The following is a 22,431-nucleotide window of genomic DNA, read 5'->3' as shown; positions in this document are numbered from 1 at the left end:
CCAAATGTCTGCCAACAGGTGAATAAACAAAGTGTGATAAATTCATACAACGGAATACTATTCAGCAAGTAAAATTGAATGAATTATTGATCCATGATACAACATGGATGAATCACAAAATAATTATGCTGAGTGACAACGCCCCCCCCAAAGTGTTTACTGTTGATTCCTTTTACATAAAATCCTAGGAAATATAGAGTAATATATAGGGACCAAACAGTGGGTGGGTGGCAGCCTGGAGAGGGGATGGAGTGTGATGAAGAGCAGCAGTAGGGAGGGCAGTATAAAGGGGCAGGAAAGACGGTAAGGATTTACCCAGATGCTTATTATCTTGAGTGTAATGATGGTTTCATGGGCATATACATCTATCAAAACTTAAATTCTACTCTTTAAATACGCCAATTTATTGTGGGTCATGTATAACTCAATGAAGGGAAAAAAAGCAGCCTTATTTTTAACCATATACAAGCATCAACCAATTTTATTACTCACTTCCGACCGGTGTGCCTGGTCAGTCTAACCATCAGCTTGCGCGCCTCTTCTGCGCTCGACTGAGTGTTTTTAACAAATGAAATTGGCTTCTCCAGGCCATGCTTCTCCAGAAGCTCTGACACGCTGGAAGTGAAAGAAGACTTTTCAAGTCTGGCTACCAAACAAAGTCTAAGCATCTTAAATATATAAGTAGCAGTTAGGTATTTCCTATTAAAAAAACCACACACACACATAGAACAACCCAATTTTATATATTGCATTAATTCTCAGAAAAAAAGACAAACAAACAAACTAGTAATTATATATCTAATCACTTTTCCCCTACTGACTTTTACTACAATATGCTTGGAAGAAGTAACAAGCACACAAAAAAAGCATAACATATCTTTTTCTCCAAATCCTTTAATACACTTTTCCTGACTCTAAAAGCATCAAGTCAGTAAAATAAGCCAAATTTATCATTTCAATACCCAGCTTTAACTCTTAACAATCCTATTGAGTATTTTGTTACAGGCAAGGCTGCTAAAAAAAGCAATAAGCAAAGAATTTCATAGTTGGAAAGCCACAGAAATATCATAAGACTCAATCTCCCTCCAGAATCCATTCTATAAGCATACAAAATATATCACAGACTTTCTTGGTCTCATATGAACCTTCTTGAGATAGCTGCTACCATGACTATCAGCAGGACATACACCGGGACTACCTCGCCAGACCTCACATTTATGCATTAAATACTACTGGGCTTACGGAGAAACTGGTTAGCATTTAATCACTCTTCACAAAGACAAGTTTCATGGGTCATGTCACCTGCCACGTCAAAACATTTATACCTATTAATGGCTATAAGTTGAAACAGGACTAAAAAGTTCTTATATTAAAAGGTCAGCAATTAAGGTCAACAGTGGAAGGCCGGTATCATCCAGAACCTACAGGATGGTACTGTTCCCTGGAGGGACTGAGAGTATAAGCGACTATGAGGACCGCCCACAGCTACAACCAGTGACAGAGGGTGAAATAAATTGTTTATTTCACTGTAGATCTTTGAGGCACTTCAGTTTCATTAGGGGACAAAGGCAACCATGAAGATTTGTAAGGAATAAATCTATACTGACATAACCCAGTGAACTTCAAAATATCTTTATACTAAAGTCCTTTAATTTGAGTGAAAATAATTTCTAATTCACAGATTCCAAATTATTATACTTTACTATACATATTACTACAATAAATCAATGTTATTATTTATTTCCTATAATTTCTATAATTGCATATAGGAAGAACAAAGTTTATCATTCCTAAAATTTTATTTTTAATACAAATAGTTAAAAATTATACACAACCATAATTACATACTTACATAAAAATAAATACTAACAAATATTAGACTTCCTAAATGGAAAATTGGGAAATTTCAGTCTCCAAAAGAGACAATTTGATTTTTCATTTTGACAGTAAAAGAATATTACTACAGTTACTTAAAGGCACTAGTGCAGTTTGCTATATCTGGATATTCAATCAAATGTATTGTCCCAAAAAGCGAAGTTAGGAGTATAATGAACACTGTTTGCTGATAATTGCAGTAATTAGTACAGGAACTAATTTTTTGTTGTTGTTTACCTACAGTGTGCAAAGTACTTTAAATGCTTACTCTAATGTTAATTCCATAACCTCATGAGTTCAACATCAGAGATACAAAACCCTAGGCTCAAAGATCACACCACTGGTAAATGGCCACACAGAGACTTGAACGGGTCACCAGTCTTCGAAGCCCATGATCTTATTACTCCAGCCGTTTGTAAAACAAGCTAGTGCTATATTTGCTTGAAGACAATCACTCACAAGAGTCACACATACGTTGGTCCCACTGGAAATGGCTGCTCAGCATATTCAGAGTGACAGTTCTTAATCAGCACAGAGCCAGACTGCCACTCTTCTCACCTGAGAATCTGCTCCAGCTGGTCTACCATGTCATGAAGGGCGGTGGTTGCCTCTGTCTTAGGGCTAAAGGATTAAGAAATAAATTACAATTAAATCCAGTAGTAGTTCTTTAAATAAAGTTCAAAACTCACTTGACTGAAAAAAAAAAAAAAAAAAGACACGCTGTTTCCTGAACTTAATACGTCACAATTTTCCACGGTCCAGGTGAAATTCCAGGCCTACCTCCTGAACTTGTTCAGCATCTTTCATGCCTCAAGAGACTAAGATAAAACATAACGGAGTAGAACAAAATTCTCTATTTTACATTAGCAAGACTTGGGCAACTGTTTTCTAAAGAACTCTAAGTTCAGTTCTACCAAAAGACACACACAAAAAAAGAATTATAAACCAATTGTCTTTTTTCTTTTAAGAAGGTAAGGAGGAAACTATCATTTATTTCTGTTCTTTGAACCAATAAAACAGATAAGTGGCCCCGCATGATGGCTTCCTCCCGGCCTGCCTACACCACCTGTGATACCCTGGGAAGCTTCCATCAGGATCCTAAGTTCTTGGTTCTTCTTCATATCATCACTCCCTCTGCAACCACTTCAATCTGAAGGAACCAGGGGGAAGCAGGGCCATCAGTAAAAGCAAACCCTTTGTGGGGAAGCACGTGGACAGGGGACTGAGAGAAGCATCATCATGAAAAAGTCACACACTAGTGCAAATGTGCCGGGCGGGCAGCCTTAGCATGGCCCAAGCACATACGAGTGAAGGCAGCGATTTGGCAGCAAAGTTTAGCAACTGCTATCAAAGTCCTCTTCCCTCCTCTACAGCTGTGTCCCAACCACGGAGGGAACACTGGCAACAGAGCTGCCGCACTGACCCAACTGGATTCCCGCAAGATTGGAGGGTTTTCTTAACAAAGAGACCAAGTAAAGTTCTTTGTCTGGACTTGGACAATTAAAAATGACCTAACTTGAACACAAAAGTCTCATTATTTAGGAAACGATCAATCTGTCCTGATTCTAAATCTACTTGGCAGTTCTTTAGTGCAATTTACAAAGATTATACTATCTTTTTGAACCAAATTTTAAGACTTGGACTAGAGTGATAAATTAAGGTATATTACATTTAAAGTCTTTCAAAAAAAAAAAAGATCATTTGTCAGATCTAACTTCCATTAACATCCAGGAATAATATTTTTTAAATTATCAGTTAATAGCTCGGTAATAAACATTTGTCATTGATTGGCAAGAATATAGTTCTTCCTTTGTGAACTGACATTCACAAACACAATGACAAAAGGTTTCTTTCAACCAGATGAAGTATGCTGCCTAGGTAAGATGCACAAAAATTTAATTAAATTTAGTAAGTGACTGTTCATTCTCTAAATGGCAAAAAAAAAAAAAAAAAATAGTTTACTATTTGGTAAGTAACAACCACTGAACCACCAAGAAAAAACAACCAATCACTGGGAGAATATAAATTGGCAAACTGGGCACAAAGAGCAAAGAGAATCACGGAAAATATTCCGAAGCCCTATATTTTCATAGTGAGCTAATGTACAATTACAAGCTATTTTAAACATTACAATTGGGACATACAACCGTTCAGGAAGAAATGTAACAAAAGAGCATCAAGTGTTTTTTGTGTGTTTACAAAAGAATAAAAAAATCTGTTAGATCAGAAATCATTCAACTGAAGCTCAAATAGCTTTCAGCCTCATACAGAGAAGAGGCATTTTTTAGCTTATATACTCTTTGAAACAAATATACTAACTCCTGAACTGTCATGTCTACCATTTAAAAAGTTATTTTAATATCATCATCCTATTGACCTGCAGGAGACAGCCAAGCAATGATTCTCTCTCATCACTGAAGCTTCTGTCTCTCTCTTCCTCTCCCTTCCTCTCTGAAATCAATAAAAATATATTTAAACAAATAATAATATCCTCATCCTATTGGTACTATGACTATCTCCTCATGGTAGACAAATTACTGTTTAAAAATTAATAGATAAGCTTATGCTTATTTGATCTTACTGAAAAAAGTCAAATACATTTAGTTTTTGAAGATATACGTGTCAGGAAGTCAGGAAGTCAACTTTTACCCAGCTGAGTCAGGGGCAACAACGGAGGCCTCCAGCTGGCAGGGGCCAGTCAAGAAGAACAGCACCTACAGTGAGCGCTTGCTTTCGGAAGACAGGATCTCAAGGCTGGGAAAGGTGAGGCAGCGCGGCTGCTCCTCTGTCACGTCTTCCAATCTCCTGACTTTTCCTGCTTCGCACATGATTCCAGTGAAAACTCTGAAGGGGGTTATGTCCCTTTGGACTCCCTGGCTTTAGAACTGTAGCCCCCACCTCACCACTGTCCTTCTCCAGGACACTGACTCCTCAACGTGCAAAGGCCCGAGACTGTGGCACAGCTCACACTCTGCTTAACTTGTTCCTCTTCCCTGCATGTACTGGAAGCCAGAGTGCAGTTTAAAGGACTGATGAGATTCGGGGAAACAATTTTACTTCCTGCTGTTTCTCACCAGGAGGCACAGGCTGCCAGGGGTCTGACTCCCAGTGAAGCTACATTTCAGAGCTTGATGAAAGGTTTATAAAGGTAAATTCCTCAGTGAAATTACACACACACAAAATTTATTTTTTAGAAAACCTTTTGCCTGAATTCAGGCATGAAACAAGTATTTCACAGTGGGTTGCAAAACTGATGATTTCTACCATTCATTTCACACACACACACAGGATAAAAGGCAGGGAGAAAAGAAGAGAGAGAAGGGGGGGGAGGGCAAAGAGAATAATCAGAGCATGAGGAGGCCTCCACGAATCAATATCTGATTTTTTAAATGAGGAAACTGAGGACCAAGAAGTTAAGTGGCTTGGTTAAAGTCACAAAGGGTTATAAACGGGTCCACTGACTGCATTCCATGCCCTTCCATATGTTGGTATTAACTTCTCCAGATGTTAAATTTATAACATTTACTAGATTTGAAGGAGTGATTAAAAGAATGAATGTTGTCTGACTCCCAAAAAGAAAATATAATGATTGCATACAACTAAATGAAACAAAGGAATGTATAAATTCCCACTTAAATATAAGCTCAGTTAAAAATTATGTAAATTCATTCCTCAAGAAATTAAAAACTGAACTATCATGTGATCCAGCAATTCCACTCCTGAGTATATAGATGAAGGAAATGAGATCATTGTGTCGGAGAGATATCTGCACCCCCATGTTCACTGCAGCATTATTTACAATAGCTGAGACATAGAAACAACCTAAGTGTCCATCAACAGATGAATGGATAAAGCAAATTTGATATATGTGTGTGTATGTGTGACACATACATAATGACTTCCCATATCTATAATGTGTGTATGTGTGTGTGTCTGAGATATATATCACAAAAGAATATTATTCATCCATAAAAAAAAAGAAAATCCTGCCACTTGCAGCATGGATGGGCCTTGAGGATATTATGCTGCATGAAATAAGCCAATCAAATATACTGTATGACCTCACTTATATGTAGAATTAAAAAACAACAACACTAAACTCAGAAATAAAAATCAGATTTGTGGTTACCATAGGCAGGGAATGGAAGGTGGGGTAATTATATGAAGGTGGTCAAAAAATACAAATTTCCAGTTATAAGACAAATAAGTACTCCTAGGGATGTAATGTGCATGACAATTATAGCCAATACTGCTGTATGTTTAAATTTCTCAAAGAGTAAATCCTAAAAGATCTCATCACAAAAACATTTGTTTTTTTTTCTTCTTTTGTACCTATATGATGTGATGAATGCTAACTTATTTATGGTGATCATTTTACCATATATGCAGGTCAAGTCATTATGCTATACACCTTACAGTTATATGGTGCTGTATGTTAGTCATATCTCAGTAAGACTGAAAGGAAAAAAATAAAGTGAATTATATATATTAACACATTCTGCTTAAAGGGATTTCTACAGGCAAGAGCCAAGAACAAACAATTCATAGAAGAAATACAAATAAAGAAAATGATTAATTGGAAACAAAACTTAAAACAAAGACATATCATTGTCTATACACTTTTTAAAAAGTATTTCTTGTTGTGGTGGTAGTGGTGTTTTTGTTTCTGTTTTAATGGATAATTATAAGGTTGAGGAAATTATAGTGACTTCCCATATACTGCTAGAAAAACAAAAGTTTATCTGTAAGCAACTGATTTGCAGATCACTTCTTTTTCTTCTTTATATTTTTTTTATATTCCTCAAATTCTCGGCAATGAACATTCAAGGAAGCAACATTTTCATTTTAACCGTGAGAATATAGAGACACTGCAAGATTGGCAGTGTGGCTTCTCACCCATATCCCCTCTGTGGCAGACATTCTAATATGTCATAGCAAAGGAAGAGCTGGTCAGTCCGTTCACAGTTGTAGATGCAGTCCAGAGCTACTGCCATCAGCTGGTCCTGGTCAGGAATAATTTTTTGCTGCAGCTGGGGAAAATAAAGCACACTATACTAAATGTCAATAGATTTACAGGCACGTTTTCCACACCCCAGTGTCACTGTCAATAGAATATTAAATAGTTCAATTAATCAACTGCAGAAACAAATCTTGATATTTCTTTAGCTTACAGACTTTGGGGATCATTAATAATTCTAAATGAAATCACATTTTAATTATAGAATCAGCTGGAAAAGATCATTTGTGCCCATAAGCTTTGCATCTGCTAAAAGCGGATTCAATTTACAACCCATTCAGGACAGAAGAGACACCATGAATTAAAAAGGCAACTCATTAAAAACGTAACCCTACAGCCATATTTTATGTTTCAACTACAAAAATATATAAAATTCCTTAAGTAACATTCAGATATGTTCGATTTTTCAAGATGCATAATATATTAGTCATTTAACTAAACAATACTGACATTGTACCCAAAGTCACATTGTAATGCAGGACTATTCAAATCCAAGAATATACTCCATTTATCTGATACAGAAAATGGCTACATTGAGTCACTTTCTATATAGGATATACCACTTCCCACTGCAAACCACAAGTTCCAATCTTAGATTTCTGGGGCATAAAAATAACAGATTTGTGCTTTGTTTTTCTCATCTATAAACCTGGGATAGACAACTTCCTAACAGGTATAACATTGTTGTGTGGATTAAATAAAATAAGTGTAGAATGTTTATATTATTGCCACTACTAAAAAAAAAAATGGAAGTTTCCAACAGTTTTCTTAGAGACCTTTTCAATAATAAAATAAGTTTAAGATCATTTCCATAATAAGATCTACTAGTTTTCAACCTTCTAGTAGAAACACTAAACAGACAGGAAAGTGATGGAGGGAAAATGTCGAACAAAGGCATTTTCTCCGTAGAAAAATCACATCAATAGATGGAGAAAAGAAACATTCAAGGTTACCTGAGAAATAAAGATTTTTTAAAGTAGTTGGGTTAAAGCCTTTATATACCTTTCTTCAAGGTGTTAAGAAAAAAAATATATAACATTAATGTGGCATCAAAAAGTTGTCCAAGGTTTCAAAGTGACAAACTGGTAAAATAGGGACAGGCAGCAATAATAAAAGTATTATTAAAAGTTAATAAAAAAAGCTAACTTTTTCTGATTTCAGATTATCTAGTCAATAATAATGCCAAAAAATATATTTCCATCTTTATGTTTTTCTAGGTTTTCTAAATATTCTACAACTAGAGGCCTGGTGCACGAAATTCATGCACAGGTAGGGTCCCTGGGGCCTTCCTTCCCCAGCTGCCAGCTGCTGGCTGCCAGCCAGAGCCTTCCTTCACTCAGCGCGGCCTCTTGGTGATCACAGCGAGCGATCGAACTCCCAGTCTCCAGTCGAACTCCCAAGGGGACACTTTGCATATTAGCCTTTTATATAGCTAGATAAGCATTAAGTTAGAAGTAATTTTAAAACTAAAATTGCCCATTGAATTATTTAATCAGAAAGAACTAAAATTTTGCACCTAAGAAACTATCAGGTACAGTGAATTCCCAATTAAAACAGCTGTTCCTAACCTAGTGATGGTGAACCTTTTGAGCTCGGCGTGTCAGCATTTTGAAAAACCCTAACTTAACTCGGGTGCTGTGTCACATATAGAAATTTTTTGATATTTGCAACCATAGTAAAACAAAGATTTATATTTTTGATATTTATTTTATATATTTAAATGCCATTTCACAAAGAAAAATCGACCAAAAAAATGAGTTCGCGTGTCACCTCTGACAAGCGTGTCATAGGTTCACCATCACTGTCCTAACCCTAGCATTCCTTCAGAATCACTGGATAAATTGCCAAACACGTATTACAGAACCCCTATTCCCAAAATTCTAATCTATTATATACCTGGGATGGTATATAATAAATTAGAAAATTAAAATTTTAAAAATGCACATAGCCTGATGCACTAGTGCATTCAAAGTATAGTAGTATAGAAGACACAGGACAGTATGAGCACAAAGAATATTTTATTCCTAAATCTTCTCTAGGCAGTTTCACTTTCCAAAGGCAGATCAAGCAAAGAGAAACCAGAGAGGAGTGATTTAGGATGCTGTAAAAGAGAAGAAAAGTTTGAGGCACGTGAGAATGTAAAGATGACAAATGTGCTTGTATTCTAGTTGCCAATTACACACTCCCGACTCCCTAAGACAGGATTATTCTTCCCTGTTCCATTAACAGCAGGCGCAGCCATGTGCCGCCTCTGGCCTGTGACGTGTGAGAGGAGTAACCTGAACCACTCTGAGCTAAAACTTGAAGAGCCACTGTGTGGTTTACTTTGCCCTTTTTCTTGTGCCACAAGCTAGAGAAGGGGGCTGTTCTTTCAACCGAAGTACCAGAACGAATAAGACCTGGGACACAGCAGATGCCCAACAACAGCCTACATGACACCTGTGAGAAATGAATACTTGCTGTTATAAGCTACTAAGATTCTGAGCTCATTTGTTAATTCAGCATAACTTAGCCTAAACTGTCAAATACAAAAAATCGTTGTTCCTGCCACATTACTAAATCTACTCTGCATGACTTATGGCAGATCCCAGATACGCTCTTTTTGTAAACAATCCAGTATAATAAAAGCAATGTAATCAAGTCACTCTAGCAGAAAAATAAGACCCGATTTCATGCACGCATCATTCATTCATCCATCTGCCCTGCCAACATTTACCAAGCGTTTGCTCTCTACAAGGCAACATGTTAGCCCCTTGTAATAAACATGTAAGACATAGGGAACGCACACAGGAAACAAAGGGAGGGAGAGACAAAGGTATGGACACATCATTGCACGACAGCATGAGACAAGCTATTACAGAGGCAGGAACAAGCCCTCCGGGTAAGGCCCAGAGGGTTCACGGAAAGAGGATCTGGGAAAGCAGGGGCCAGGGGGAGGCAGGTGCTGTGTAAGTGCGGGAAAGGGGGCTGACTACACCAAGCAGAAGGAAGAGCCCATGAGAACACAGAGGCCTGAGAGAACGCGGCAGGGTGACGGCGGGAGACCGTTCGGAGCCATGGCCTAGTGCACCCACGGAGGGAGGTGAGGCTGAGGAGGCAGACAAGAGCAGACCGCAAAGAACCTTCCAGGCCACCCGAGAGAGATGAGTGTTTACCCTGCAGGCAATGGCAGCCCCTGGGGGCTCTCTGTAGATGGTCACGTGGTCCAATGTGTGTGGTAGGAAGATAACACTGGAGCAAGAGAAGCTGGAGCGGAGAGAAAAGCCCAGCAACACCATTGTTCTCTCCCGCGCGGCGTGCATATTTCAAAGGGCTCGATGTTTTATTCAAAAGGCACATGCTAAATCGCCAAGTAAAACAACAAAAAACTGACTATACACAAAGGATTTATAAGATTCTGTGAGGAAGAAGTATCACACGCAAGATTACTGACAAGAATTTAAAGTCATTCTTTCTTCCTCATAAAACATTCATACCCGATCCATCCTGCTCTCACAGTATCTCTCGGGCGTCAGCAGCCCACCCGGCTCCCAGGGAAGCTCCCCAGATTTAAAATCCGAATACTAAGTCATAGCTGCATATGAGGAGATGGGAACTTTCAAACAGCCAATGAAAGACGAGCTTCCAGAAACCAAAGAACATGCTAATTAATAAGCAATGCTTTCCTTTTCATCTTAACTCTATGGTTATGACCACATGCCCTGAAGGACTTCAGGTTGTAACAAAGGCTAGTGCAAGGAAGTGCCCCCATTAGAACGTTGGGTGGGAGGGGCCTGAAATGATTTCTGCTTGAATCCCTATCTAATGCTTCAATCTCACTACAAAATCTGTGCCCCACGTGACAGGGCCACCGCCTGAGTCCCTCCCAGGAAAGGGAGCCCTGCCTTCTGAACCAGCACATCTCATCTCTGGCTAAATTAAGAGATGGTTTGCTTTGGAGGAGTATGCTGCCCTTAGCCAAATGGCTTACCCCCAAAACCTCAACAACTGCTTGAGCCCGGTGGACATACAGAGATATCAATCAGCAATCCTAAGCAAACAGAGTTATTAAGAATAATGACAAGATCTCCTTATGAGACCCCAAAGATTTCCCTAAATACTTGAAGGCCCTCAAAGGCAGGAAGCACATGGCTAAGAATGGGACTGTGAGATTAGAATGTCTGAAGCCAGGTCCCACTCCTTACTATGGGGCCGGGCAATTGCACAGCCTCTCTAGCCCACGATTCTCTTTTCCCGCGATATAACATAATGAAAACAGCTACCTCACAGGATCGCTATAAGGATTAAATGAGTTTACACTGTGAACGCACCTGCCAATAGAGTTCAATGCCTATCACCTGTTAGTCTTTTTGGTGTTGCCAGTTCCAAAACATAACTGTCAGTAAACATGGGAGTAAACCAGTTAAAATAAACATAATTTTACGAAATTCCAAAACAATTCTGGACCTAACTATTGAAACATGTTTAAAGAATTAAATGTCCACCATTTCCTTTTCTGTTGAAAGGGAAATTACTTGCAAAGCCTATTATTAAAATTTAATAAACAAAATCTAACTCTGCAGAGGAAGCAGTGCAGCGATTTCTCCGACGTTAGAGTTTCTACTTACGTCTGGCTTGGAATGCTGAAATATCTTCAGGGGAAGTCTCAGGTCCCCTTTGGCTGACGTCACCAAGTACTCCTTCAGCAGCTCCTGCGCGGCGCCCGGGGCCTGCTTCTCACAGCGGTGGAGGAACGGGACCATCCACTGGTAGGCGCCTGTCACGTACTTGTCCTCGGAACACTGAAGATGCAATGAAAAATAAGCCCGCACTGAATTACATTAAACACCTGCTTATTCCAGACTAACACTCCAGAAGTCCCCGATGATCATACTGAGTCAACAGAGGAAGCCCAGCGCGCCCTAAAACACACACTCCGGTTCGCCCCGCGGCCTGGGAGGTAGAAGAACCACTTCTTCCTGGGGTCGGGGAGCTAAGAGCGGCTCCAGCCTGCAGCCTGTCCGCTCAGCACCAGCGCCCTCTGGGTCCCTACAAACCCCCTCCCCCCCATCCTCCTCCTCCCCCCATCCCCCGCACAGGCCAGCGCTGAGTCAGGAGGTTCCCAGAGCGAAGAGAGGTTCTACCCCACAAGTGTGTGTGGGGGGGGAGGGGGGGGGCAGGAATATTGTCAGAGAGATACCACAGACCACCAGAAGTGTGTAATAAAGAAGGGAGAGCCAGAGACAGGTGTACAGAGCTCTAGAAAGCAGCCACTGGAGAGCAGGCTCATCCGTGAAACCCAGATTCTCTCCCGCCCTTTCCTCCTCCTCTGTTTTGTTTTGTCCCTTTACCACCGCCTTCACAGAACTCCCAGTGGCACCCATCATTTTACTCATTGCTACCCCAATTACCCAATCCCCTCTCTTAGCTACCCCAGGAGATACCCCTAAATCTCTTAATAGGAGTCTTACATATATCACAAATCAATGTCACTGGGTGCACGGTCAGAAAAGAAATTAATAATTAGAAAAAGGGAAGGTAGGGGTAGAGGGAAAGGCAAAAGGGGGATTGGTAAGAGGGAGAAAGATGACGAGAGAGAGGGATGAGAGAGAGAAAGGAAGATGGAGAGAAAGCACGGGAGAGAAAAGAAGAGTCAGGGAGAAAGGGAAGCTATGAGGTGGCTGTGACCATGATGGCCTGGCCCACTCACACCAGCCACCCAAGAGCAGAGACAGGAAAAGCAGTGAATTAGTCCTCCGTTCCATCATTCTTGAGTCACAGGTATCTCTCTACTCGGTGGGCTTAGCAGAAACCAATTCCTAACTTTAGGAATGTATTTTCTCCCTAGGATGACCCCCCACCAAAATCTAAGAAAACAGGCAAATTCTCCTAAACATACTAACCCTGAAGTCAAGATGTTTCCTTCACACACACACACCCAGCCCTCTGTCCTCCAGTAATCTTTTTTTCAGATCTTGAAATAAATACGTAGCTGCGACTTTTAACACGGTGGAGAATTAGAATCATGAACACTAGAATGAGAGCTAGTTTAGAAATGTGCCTTGCTGGAATGGGGTGAGGCGGGGTGGTTACATATGGATGCGTATGAATAAAGGGCGGCAGGATACAAAACAACCAGAACAGTGTTGGAGGCCTTCAGTAACTTACCCATCAAACTGAAAACAGTTTTAGAAAGTCAAGAACCCTTCCTTAATTTACTAAGTTCTCGGGTTTGGAGGACATTTCCGCTTTGGCTCTGAGACACACATTAAAGTATACAAGGAATACTTAAAACAGGAGTTAAAATTACACCTACACTATTCATCAGTAACCGTAGCTTTTCAATGTCTTCCATCTGCTGGAGCTCCTTCAAGGTCAGGGTTAAGTCACAGCCGGCTTCGTAGACGAGCGCTTCCAGAGTAACCAGATCATCACACAGGGCCAGCAGCCCAGGGATGTTCCGCTCCATCCCCAGTCGAACAAGGGACAATGCACAGTCAACCTAAAACGGAAAGGCAGCAGTAAGCCTGAGCGCTAGGCTTTGCCATACGTCCTCAAGCAAAAGCCTTCTGCATAGAAGCTAATTCTTGTAACCAATTTACACAAAATCACATCAACAATATTATACATTTTTAGTACAAAACTTTAGAATTACTTATCAAATATATCACGATCATACAGTTTCAAAAGAATCATACGGTCAGCAAGAAATTCTGAAGATAAAGATGGTAAGAGAAAGACATCCATCTTAAATCCATAGACCATTATAGTTTACAGGGTAGTTTTACAAATATCTGTTTAACTGACAATATTAACAGGCAGGGGGGAATCATAGCTAGTTAGTGATAATACCAAATTAATCTTATTTTCACTGTAACATTCTGCTCTAAAAATACTGTTTTGCTTTCATATTCCTCTCCAGTACCCAGCCTTTCTCAGTGCCTTCCATATGGCACTTCCATTCAATCTATACTTTCTCTGCCTTAATTCAAATATGCACACTCCTCCTAGACAAAATGAAGAATGATTTTCCTAGAGATGCTCAGTAGACAGCAATTTGACTCTATCATTTGACAAGATTTACAAAATGACAGATTTTGATTGATGGCAAATTTCTAAGGTGGCCTACACCTATAGTGCCTCTTACTACTCCTTACTTACTCCCACTCCCAGACTAACAGGTATTTAGTGAGGACCTATTATGAGCAAGCACCACTGTGTGAGTTAGGAATATAAAGCTGAATGAGACAGGTCTCTCCTTCAAAGATCTCTCCATCTCACAGGGAATACAACCAGTAAAACAATGCCTGAAGTGGAGGGAGGGAGGTATGTGGGTGAGTATGATCTCAAAAAAGAGGGCCCGGAGCCTCCCCCTGAGAGTGTGACCAAGTCTCCCAGAGCTTTAGAGAATCAGAGGGGTTAGCAGGTGAAGGAGGGAGAAAGGCAAGAGAGCAGCGGAAGGCAGAGATGCACAATCTGTTCAAAAGCACAATGAGTTCCCTACAACTGGAAAGAGGTGTGAGGTGAAGCAGGAGAAACGTGGCTGGAGACAGGGAGGGGCCAGATGACGAAGGACACTGTTTGCAGAGCTAAGGAATTTGCAGTTTCCTGGAATGCAATTCTACCAACGGACTTCCGACTGCGGCGTGTCATTGACCTTCACTTAGGAGCGATCCTGAGAAGTACGTGTGGAACGATGAACTGGGGGTGAACAGGCCTGACGCTGGGAGAACGGCAGCTACGAGCACTAGAAGACTCGCTACTCGTGGCAAGCGCAGCACCCGAGTACAGCAATCTTTAAGGGACAAACCGAAGAACAGGAGCCACGTGGACGAGACTAACAGGAATGGCTAAGACAAAGACAAGACAAGAAGGACAGGGGAGCCCAGGAGCCTCGGTAGGAGAGACTGCAGGAGGGAGGGAGCAGGAAGGGAAAGGCCAGTCTGTTAGACAGCAAAGGCAGGAGCCCAGGCACTGAGAGGCCACGGGAGCTGGGATGATGGGCTTCAGTCGAGGGGTGGGAGCAGCCAGACTCCAGGAAACGAAGAGTCGCCGGACACTGAGCAAGTGACTCCAGAGACAGCGACTAGCTGGGCTGTGACGGAAAGGAGTCAGCTAAGCTGAGCTGGGAATGGGGCTCGATGGTTCTGCATGCATAAAATAGCACCGAGTTGAACTTTATGTCAAAGGTGGGGGGGCCGGGCAACAGACACGGGTGAGGACGGGTAAGATACAGAAGAGAGACCAGATGGCTGAGCAGGTGGGAGTGGGGTCCAGAGCACAGGGAAAGCAAGCAGCTGGAAGGCAGGAAGAGACCACGCCTTCAGGGAAAGGCTGGAAAGAGTAGGAATAATGCAAGAGGCTCTCCAGTTGCCCAATGATACAAGTGATTCACTGCAGAGAAGGTGGTGGGGGTGAGGAGAGAAGGGGAGAGGGAGTAGCATGTTACAGATCCACCCACAGCCCTCAGAGACCCAGGATTGACAGGTGAAGATAAAGCGAAAGAAAGAAGAAATGCATGTTAAGTTGGACAGAGTGAAATAAACATGAGAGAGAACCAGAGTAGGGAGGTTTGAGGCACAACGGGAGCGACCCGGTAATGCTTTGACAGATCACATTTTCACCCAATGTCTAACAATGAAAACTCAAGTCATGTCTGAAAGGACCCATCTACCTGTTTACCAATTAAAAACACTATCTCAGGTGCGCTTTCAGAAAGCAAGAAAACTTGATGCATAAAACATAACTCATATGCACGTTAGCGATGTAAAATACTCACCAATTTTGTGATCCAGACTCATCTTGGTCATATCAACCTTGAAACTGTTGCTTTCCCAATACTTACTGAAGTAAAAGTGTTTTAGAATCAAATAACTGACACCTCATAGGAAAGTAGGCGCTCATGCCACTCAAAGAATTATACCACAAACCCCAAAACCTCCCTGGACAAATTTTACCATGAGACACATTATTCTAAGCCAACAAAAATATTTTGCTAAAGGTATTTGCAGGCACTGAGGAAAAAGAAGTCCCATATCAATTAAATTTTTAAAATGAAAAAGATGAAACTATGCTAGATATCATTTTGATTGTAGCATAAGCCACATGAAACGCCAACCCATGAAATGAAGCTGAAGAACAACACCTCCATTAGAAATATTTTTAAATAAATGAAAGAGATGAGAGACTCGAAGGCAGCTAAATAAATCACTCCCTGCACTTAAGGCTCCTCCATGCCTGCTCTTGACTCGACAGCTCCTTTCTTTTCAGTGCTGAGGAATATCCACTGTGTGGCCGCACTGATGTTCACTCCCCCTTCACCTGCTAAAGGACATCTTGGTTCATCAATTGTTAACAGACGCAGCACTCAAACGCGAGATGTTAATGATTGGCTGGGGGTAAGAAAGGGAACTCTGTCCTTTCTACTCAATTTTTCTATAAACCTAAAAACTTCTCTTAAAAAAATAAAGTACTACTAACCAGTTTGGCTTAGTGGATAGAGTGTCAGCCTGGGGACTGAAAGGTCCCAGGTTCAATTCCGGTCAAGGGCAGGTACCTTGGTTGCGGGCACATCCCCAGTGGGAGGTGTGCAGGAGGCAGCTGATCGATGTTTCTCTCTCATCGATGTTTCTAACTCTCTATCCCTCTCCCTTCCTCTCTGTAAAAAGTCAATAAAATACATTTTTAAAAAATTAAATAAAGTACTAATAAAATAAATAAGAATATAGATAAGTGTAAAAACGTCAATTTATTCCATTATTCAGTGTGGCCCTTTTTCTCTTTGCATTACTGCTATTTTTTTTAAATCCTGAATAATGACTGAAATTTGGGTTACGAAATATTTAAAAACTACAAACTGAGAAGCCATTACTGATCTTTTGAAATGCACAAGGTGGCTGTCCAGCACTTTTCAGACATGAGAAGTTTTTTCATTCCCATTCCCAGTTCAAATAACAGAGCTACCGAGAAACCAGTTATTTAAATGTACGTATCAGTGCACTCACACCGCCTTCCTCCTTACTCAGAAAGCTCTCCCTGGTTCAGCTAAGAAACCACCAAGCGCTCAGACACAACTGGTCCACAGGGAATCCTCTTCCTGTGACACAGACAGCGGTAAACGCCAGGCACACCCTGGGAACCAGGTGATGCCCGCGGGTCCCGAAAAGATGTCTAGATACGAGTTACACATTCACGTGGACAAACATGTGCCTCACCGGCTCACCTGAGAGCTTTCTCCACCAGTTATTACCACGTGGGTTTCTCCTGCATTAGCAAACTAAAATGCCTTTGCTTAATCTGACCAATATGATGTGTCATTTCCAGATGTGTCCCCAATGGAAACAGAAGGGTCCACCAGAGGCACCCGGAAACTCTGAGGGGGCGTTTCTGACTGTCACAAGAATTGGTGGGTGGGAGCCAGTGAGGCCAGACGCCCCACAACGTGCAGGGCAGCCCACGTAACCACCTTGTCCTGAGTCCTGCCTACCTTTCAGGTGTTCTGCAAAACTTACTTACAAGGATCAGACCTCTACTTCATTTAATATTTACACAAGTCTTTTTTTGTATGGGTTAAATTACACAGAATGTCCTGGAATGCAGCTACTATATAATCAATTGAGGATATTACTTTGTTTTGTTAAAAAGCTTACCATGAGCTGTTCGCATCCCAGACGGCAATCTGTGGTATTTAACTCAAACAATACACCTGAATCACAGCTCCCGGCCTCTCATTCAAGGTGACTTCTCGCCAACTACACTTCCAGCACAGTCATGACCCAGCATTTACGTATTTTACTTACCTTCTATATTGCCACGAAATCATATTATATTAACTTTTTGGAAGTTTTCTACTAATAAGATATGTTTATGATTTTCTCATCAGGCTAATGTCTTACAAAATGTTTACTACTGAGCCCACTTTTTAATTACTTCCTCTTGCTCCAAAGTTTGTGCACTTGCTCATTTGCATGTGGGCTCTAAGAGAACTATCACCCAGAGACCTGGCTCCGTCACCGCAACCGCTGAGCTAGCTGCTCGCTGTCCTATCTGTGAGCCTTAGTTTACCTACTACCACCCAGAAAATCAGACCAGACCATCTCCAGGGACTCTCTTCATTACAGCAGCCTGCGATTCTAAACAGTTTCTACTATGGTCCGCAGTCATCTTCAAAAACTCAGAAATCATAAGTATTCTTGGCCATCCCCCATGTTCCCATCAGCTCCTGCAAATAAATCATCTTCAATTCTATGAATAATAAAAACGGGAATCAGATTAAGCAGAAACTCCAGGCTATCAAATGGAGACAGAGGGCCAGGCCAGAGACAGTGCACAGAAATTTAAACACAGGGGGTACGCATTCCCTCCCACAGTATAGAAGTCAGACCCCCTGGAGTCACCCTTCCCATCAGATGGAAAATAGATGGTAGGATGGATGGTCCAATGCTAAGACTGCACGTGAAAAAAAAAGTCACCCACTGGCCCGACCCCGAATGAGATTCCTAAGTGCATCTGCCACTCCTTGCTCCAAACCTCTGACTTCTGCCCTGTGAGATGAAGACAACTGTTGCTGACATTAGCAGATCACTCAACTAGCAGAATTTGAAATGTTCCTCCCCGTATATTGCCTGTTCTCACGGACTCTGGTGTAAGAACTAACCCATGAAAAAACTAAGGTACTAAAAAAGGTCGGCAGCAGGTCCAGAGTCACAAGGTGCGTTGGTGGAAGAGACAAGATTAGCAGTTGGATGTCTGCGAGTATAGAGTCCCCTCCCTCTCTCTTCCACACCCTTTCTCTAAGGCAGTGCCATGCATGTAAGATGGCACGTGGGAACTGAGGCTGGTTAAGGAAAACGTTAGGACAGAGCCTCCAGCAGGGTTTCGGAGAAGCAACATTACGATTCACTGTGTTACTGCAATGTGACAGGGGACTGTCAAGCATTTCTAGGCTGATTCAATCTTTTTAATTAATATGGTATTAAACCTACTAAAAATACATGGAAAATCTTGAACAGTATGTACCATATTTCACAGCTTACATTTTAAAGAAAGACTTTGAACAACTTTTCTTGCATGTGTTTGCTCTTTAATAATTTCCAAAAAGCCACAGAAACTTTCTAGACAAATGATAAATGAACCAAAGTGGTAAGAAATGTTCATTCAACCCTCGCAAACTGTGCACACGACCCTGGGACCACCGGTGGCCGCCACTCCACGCACTGAGCCCTCGGGACCCAAGGCAGCTGCTGGCACCTCTGAGAGGCAGCTGCCACCGCCCCTCACCTGTCCAGCATGATGCTCTATCTCCTCTGCTCGGGTCTGGTACCAGCCCATCACGCTCTCTACTGCAAGCTGGGTGGTCTTGAACCTCAGTAACTCAGGCTGAGCAGCGTACAAGAACTCACTCTCGTCTTGGAGGCTCGGCTCAACAACCATTCTGTAAAGCAAAAAGGAACAATTAGTAACTGATTGGAATGCTGGGAAAGATTATAATTTGGGAGTGGGCTCGGTTACAGAAACAGGAAATATGTGTGTGTGTATGTGTGCGCATGCACACGTGTGTTTTCCTATATGTATGTGCACACGTACAAGATAAATGGGGCATTTTGGGAGGTGCTTAATTTATTTTCCTACTAGTTTTCCCAAATTAAAAAAATCAGAATGGACAATAAATCAAAACAACTAGGCCCCAAATCAATCAAACAAGTATTAGCAGAATGAACGTCACCATGGGATGCTTTCACAGAATGCACAGGGCTAGGTGCCTGCCGCAGGGCTGCCACACCAAGATCACCTGTTTGGGGGAAAACCTCCAGGTGATTTTGATGCAAACAGAAATTAAGAAATGCTTGTTTTCCATAAAAATAAAAGGAAACACACCTTAAGATGATAATATACCTTGTGTAGGTGTCAACAACATAGTGCTACACTGGCATTTGCAAATATGCCATCACTCTACACCCCTCGCCATCAGGGGGCAAAGAGAAACGGCTAGAGGACTGTTCACTGAAAGAGCATCTCCAAGGTCACAGACTACAAGCTTGTATGAGGATGACCCTGGCCTTCCAGGGTTAAGGACTAAAAAGGAGGAACATTCACTTAAACTAAGATATCTCAGGGAGATATAAGGGAAAATGCTGCACTCCATTAGGGACATCCATCCATCTACAGCAGGCTGGCAATACATGACAGGCGCTCTAATTGTTACTATTATAAGGCGGCGGGCTTGGAGTCAGAACTGAAGATGAAGCATAATTCCATCATGAAAAGCCGTGAAACCTTGTCTAAATTCGTAAGTGAAAAGTAGTCTGAGATTCGCTTAATTCAGATAAAAATGGGAATGAGACTATACAAGAATAGTCTAAAAAATATAAAGTCCAGGGAGAACACCAGCTGGCCCCCAGGCAGGTGCCTAATTCTGATTTATGGGAATTATTTTATTGGAAAGATTAGTAGCTGTAATATTTGCCCAGACACAAAGCCCATAGATGTTTGGACTTCGTATCCACATGCCTTAGACAACCTCTAACGCTTGTAACTGGCAGCCATTTATTCCCCTAGGCTCACAACTGCCATTAGCATTCTGACCAGGGATTTTCCCCACAGTGGAAACGTCACATGGCACCCTCCGCAATCCCCCCACTGCAGCACACATCCCCGCAAGCACCGGGAGCGCCTCTGATATATTTTTCAGTCCTTCCTTTTGACCATTTCATAGACTCCACCCACTTTCTCCTTCCACTCACATGCTTCTCTCCTTCCACTCTATAGGTCTGATCTCTCTCCTCTTCCCGGCTGCCCTTTTCATTCCTCTGGGTTAGAATACCCTCCACCATTAAATAGCTGTTCTTCCAAACACTTCGTCCCACTCTCTTCTCATTCTATACTCTCTCTGGGTTCCCCCTTCAACTATAAAATACAAATTAGCACAGACATCGTAACTGCCATACTTTTACCCCTAACCCGAACTTCCCTTAGAAGCCACAAACGCTTCCCAGATGCTCTGCAGATATTTTGCAGGGCCTTCAAATGCCACAAGTTGAAACTGAGTCCAGGACTGAAACAGGTGTCCGACCCCATGCCCCTATACCGGCCTTTCCTCCATTCATGACACTGGTGCCTACACAGCAGCACACTTACCCTGCTGCATCCTGTGTGAGCACCCTTCCCCTGCTGCATCCTGTGTGAGCACCCTCCCCCTGCTGCATCCTGTGTGAGCACCCTTCCCCTGCTGCATCCTGCGGAGGCCAGGCCTGTGCCTGGCCCCCGCCTCAGTATCCCTGAATCTACCAGTGGGCAGGCACTCACTAAATGACTGGGCAACGGGAGGTGACCTGTCCCACTGAAACTCTCTATCATCTTCAAAAGCACCTTTCCTCGGTCAAGGTTTTCCTGGCTTTTCATTTTTATAGTTTTGGGAGTTCCAACGCAGCAAGTTTTACTCCCACTGTAGCTTGCCGTACCTGGTCTGAGAAGAAATACTTTCACGCGATTTATCTACTTGTCAGAAGGCACAAGCTCGCCGCCTGAATAGGCAGGTGCTGGGTCCGCGCAGCTCTGTCAGGAAGCCCATCGCACGCTAAGAGAACTGTGGGCAACAACTCGGCACACCTTACCCTACAACCACGGCCACTGGCATCAACCCTCCACCGTTTTCCATGATTCCGTCCCTTTAAACTCTCAGTACAACTGGTAAGTAAAGACTTCTATTAAGTGTGGCTGGAAAATACCAGGCACTAAGCTCCACTTTCTCCTGAGACTCCACTGAAATGACAGGAAAAGATTTTCTAAGGGGAGGGGATGTAAACACTCAGGGAAGAAAGGATACAAGGAGTAAAAATAAACTAAGCCATAATTTCTCATCCGAGGAGGTCCGCAGTAATAGCCAGAACTAAAAAGTCCAGAAATAGCTGTGCCGTTGATACTCAGCGATACGGAGGAAATGCCAGAATAATCTTCTAAAAGAACTGAAAATAGCTGCTCTGGTGAGCAGAACACCAAGGAAGGGAGCCTAGGACTATGGGTTTTTAAACAGCTTCAACATTCAGTACAGAAACTTCCACCCCGTGCCCGCATTTTCAGCCCCACCCCAGGCTGTGCCCAGTGCTAGTGCTGGATCCTCTGGCTCCATGCCTGGCTCCCAAACTACAGCTCTGCTCTGGCATCGGGAGAACATGGCGGAGAGCGGGTGACGGAGTATTGACCGGACTCCGAGGAGTGGGGGTGAAGGGGTCCAAACCCACCTCATGCGGCCCTTCAGCCCCACCCCCTCTCCCACCCGCTTCTGCAGCACCTGATGCCTCCACACTCCGAGGCTTTCCAGGGTTAAAGCTTATAAAAATCTGCATGCAGAGCATATTAACAGTGATGACAATGGTGGTGTATGTCAAAGACTGACAGTGAACTCCCAGGACGAAACGACTGTGTGTGCGAACCACTGTGTGAGTGATTCCTTTGTAGCCTTTCATGTTTTTCCATTAAAATAATGCTAACTGAGTCGTCGAGATTTTGGGTTTTTTTAAAGTTCACTCAAACTCTGTCAGTCAGGGCCCCCCAGCCAGTAA

At 42.2% G+C, this 22,431-nt stretch overlaps 1 protein-coding gene across 1 annotated transcript in view; it reads right to left on the bottom strand.

The window, feature by feature from the left end:
* Nucleotides 1-22,431, bottom strand: part of NBAS (neuroblastoma amplified sequence) — a 189,893-nt gene that overhangs the window by 93,390 nt on the left and 74,072 nt on the right. The window contains exons 24-29 of the mRNA XM_006767606.2: nucleotides 19,151-19,304; nucleotides 13,188-13,373; nucleotides 11,500-11,673; nucleotides 6,772-6,905; nucleotides 2,434-2,496; nucleotides 493-615 (exon numbers count right to left, since the gene is read on the bottom strand). Coding sequence (XP_006767669.1) covers nucleotides 493-615; nucleotides 2,434-2,496; nucleotides 6,772-6,905; nucleotides 11,500-11,673; nucleotides 13,188-13,373; nucleotides 19,151-19,304 — 834 coding nt within the window. The remainder of the gene's footprint in view (nucleotides 1-492; nucleotides 616-2,433; nucleotides 2,497-6,771; nucleotides 6,906-11,499; nucleotides 11,674-13,187; nucleotides 13,374-19,150; nucleotides 19,305-22,431) is intronic.

This window comes from Myotis davidii, unplaced genomic scaffold (genome assembly GCF_000327345.1).
Source record: "Myotis davidii unplaced genomic scaffold, ASM32734v1 scaffold238, whole genome shotgun sequence".
Classification (NCBI taxonomy): Eukaryota; Metazoa; Chordata; class Mammalia; order Chiroptera; family Vespertilionidae; genus Myotis; species Myotis davidii.
The sequence above is the reverse complement of the archived record's forward strand: the minus strand, read 5'-3'. Positions and strand labels throughout refer to the sequence as shown.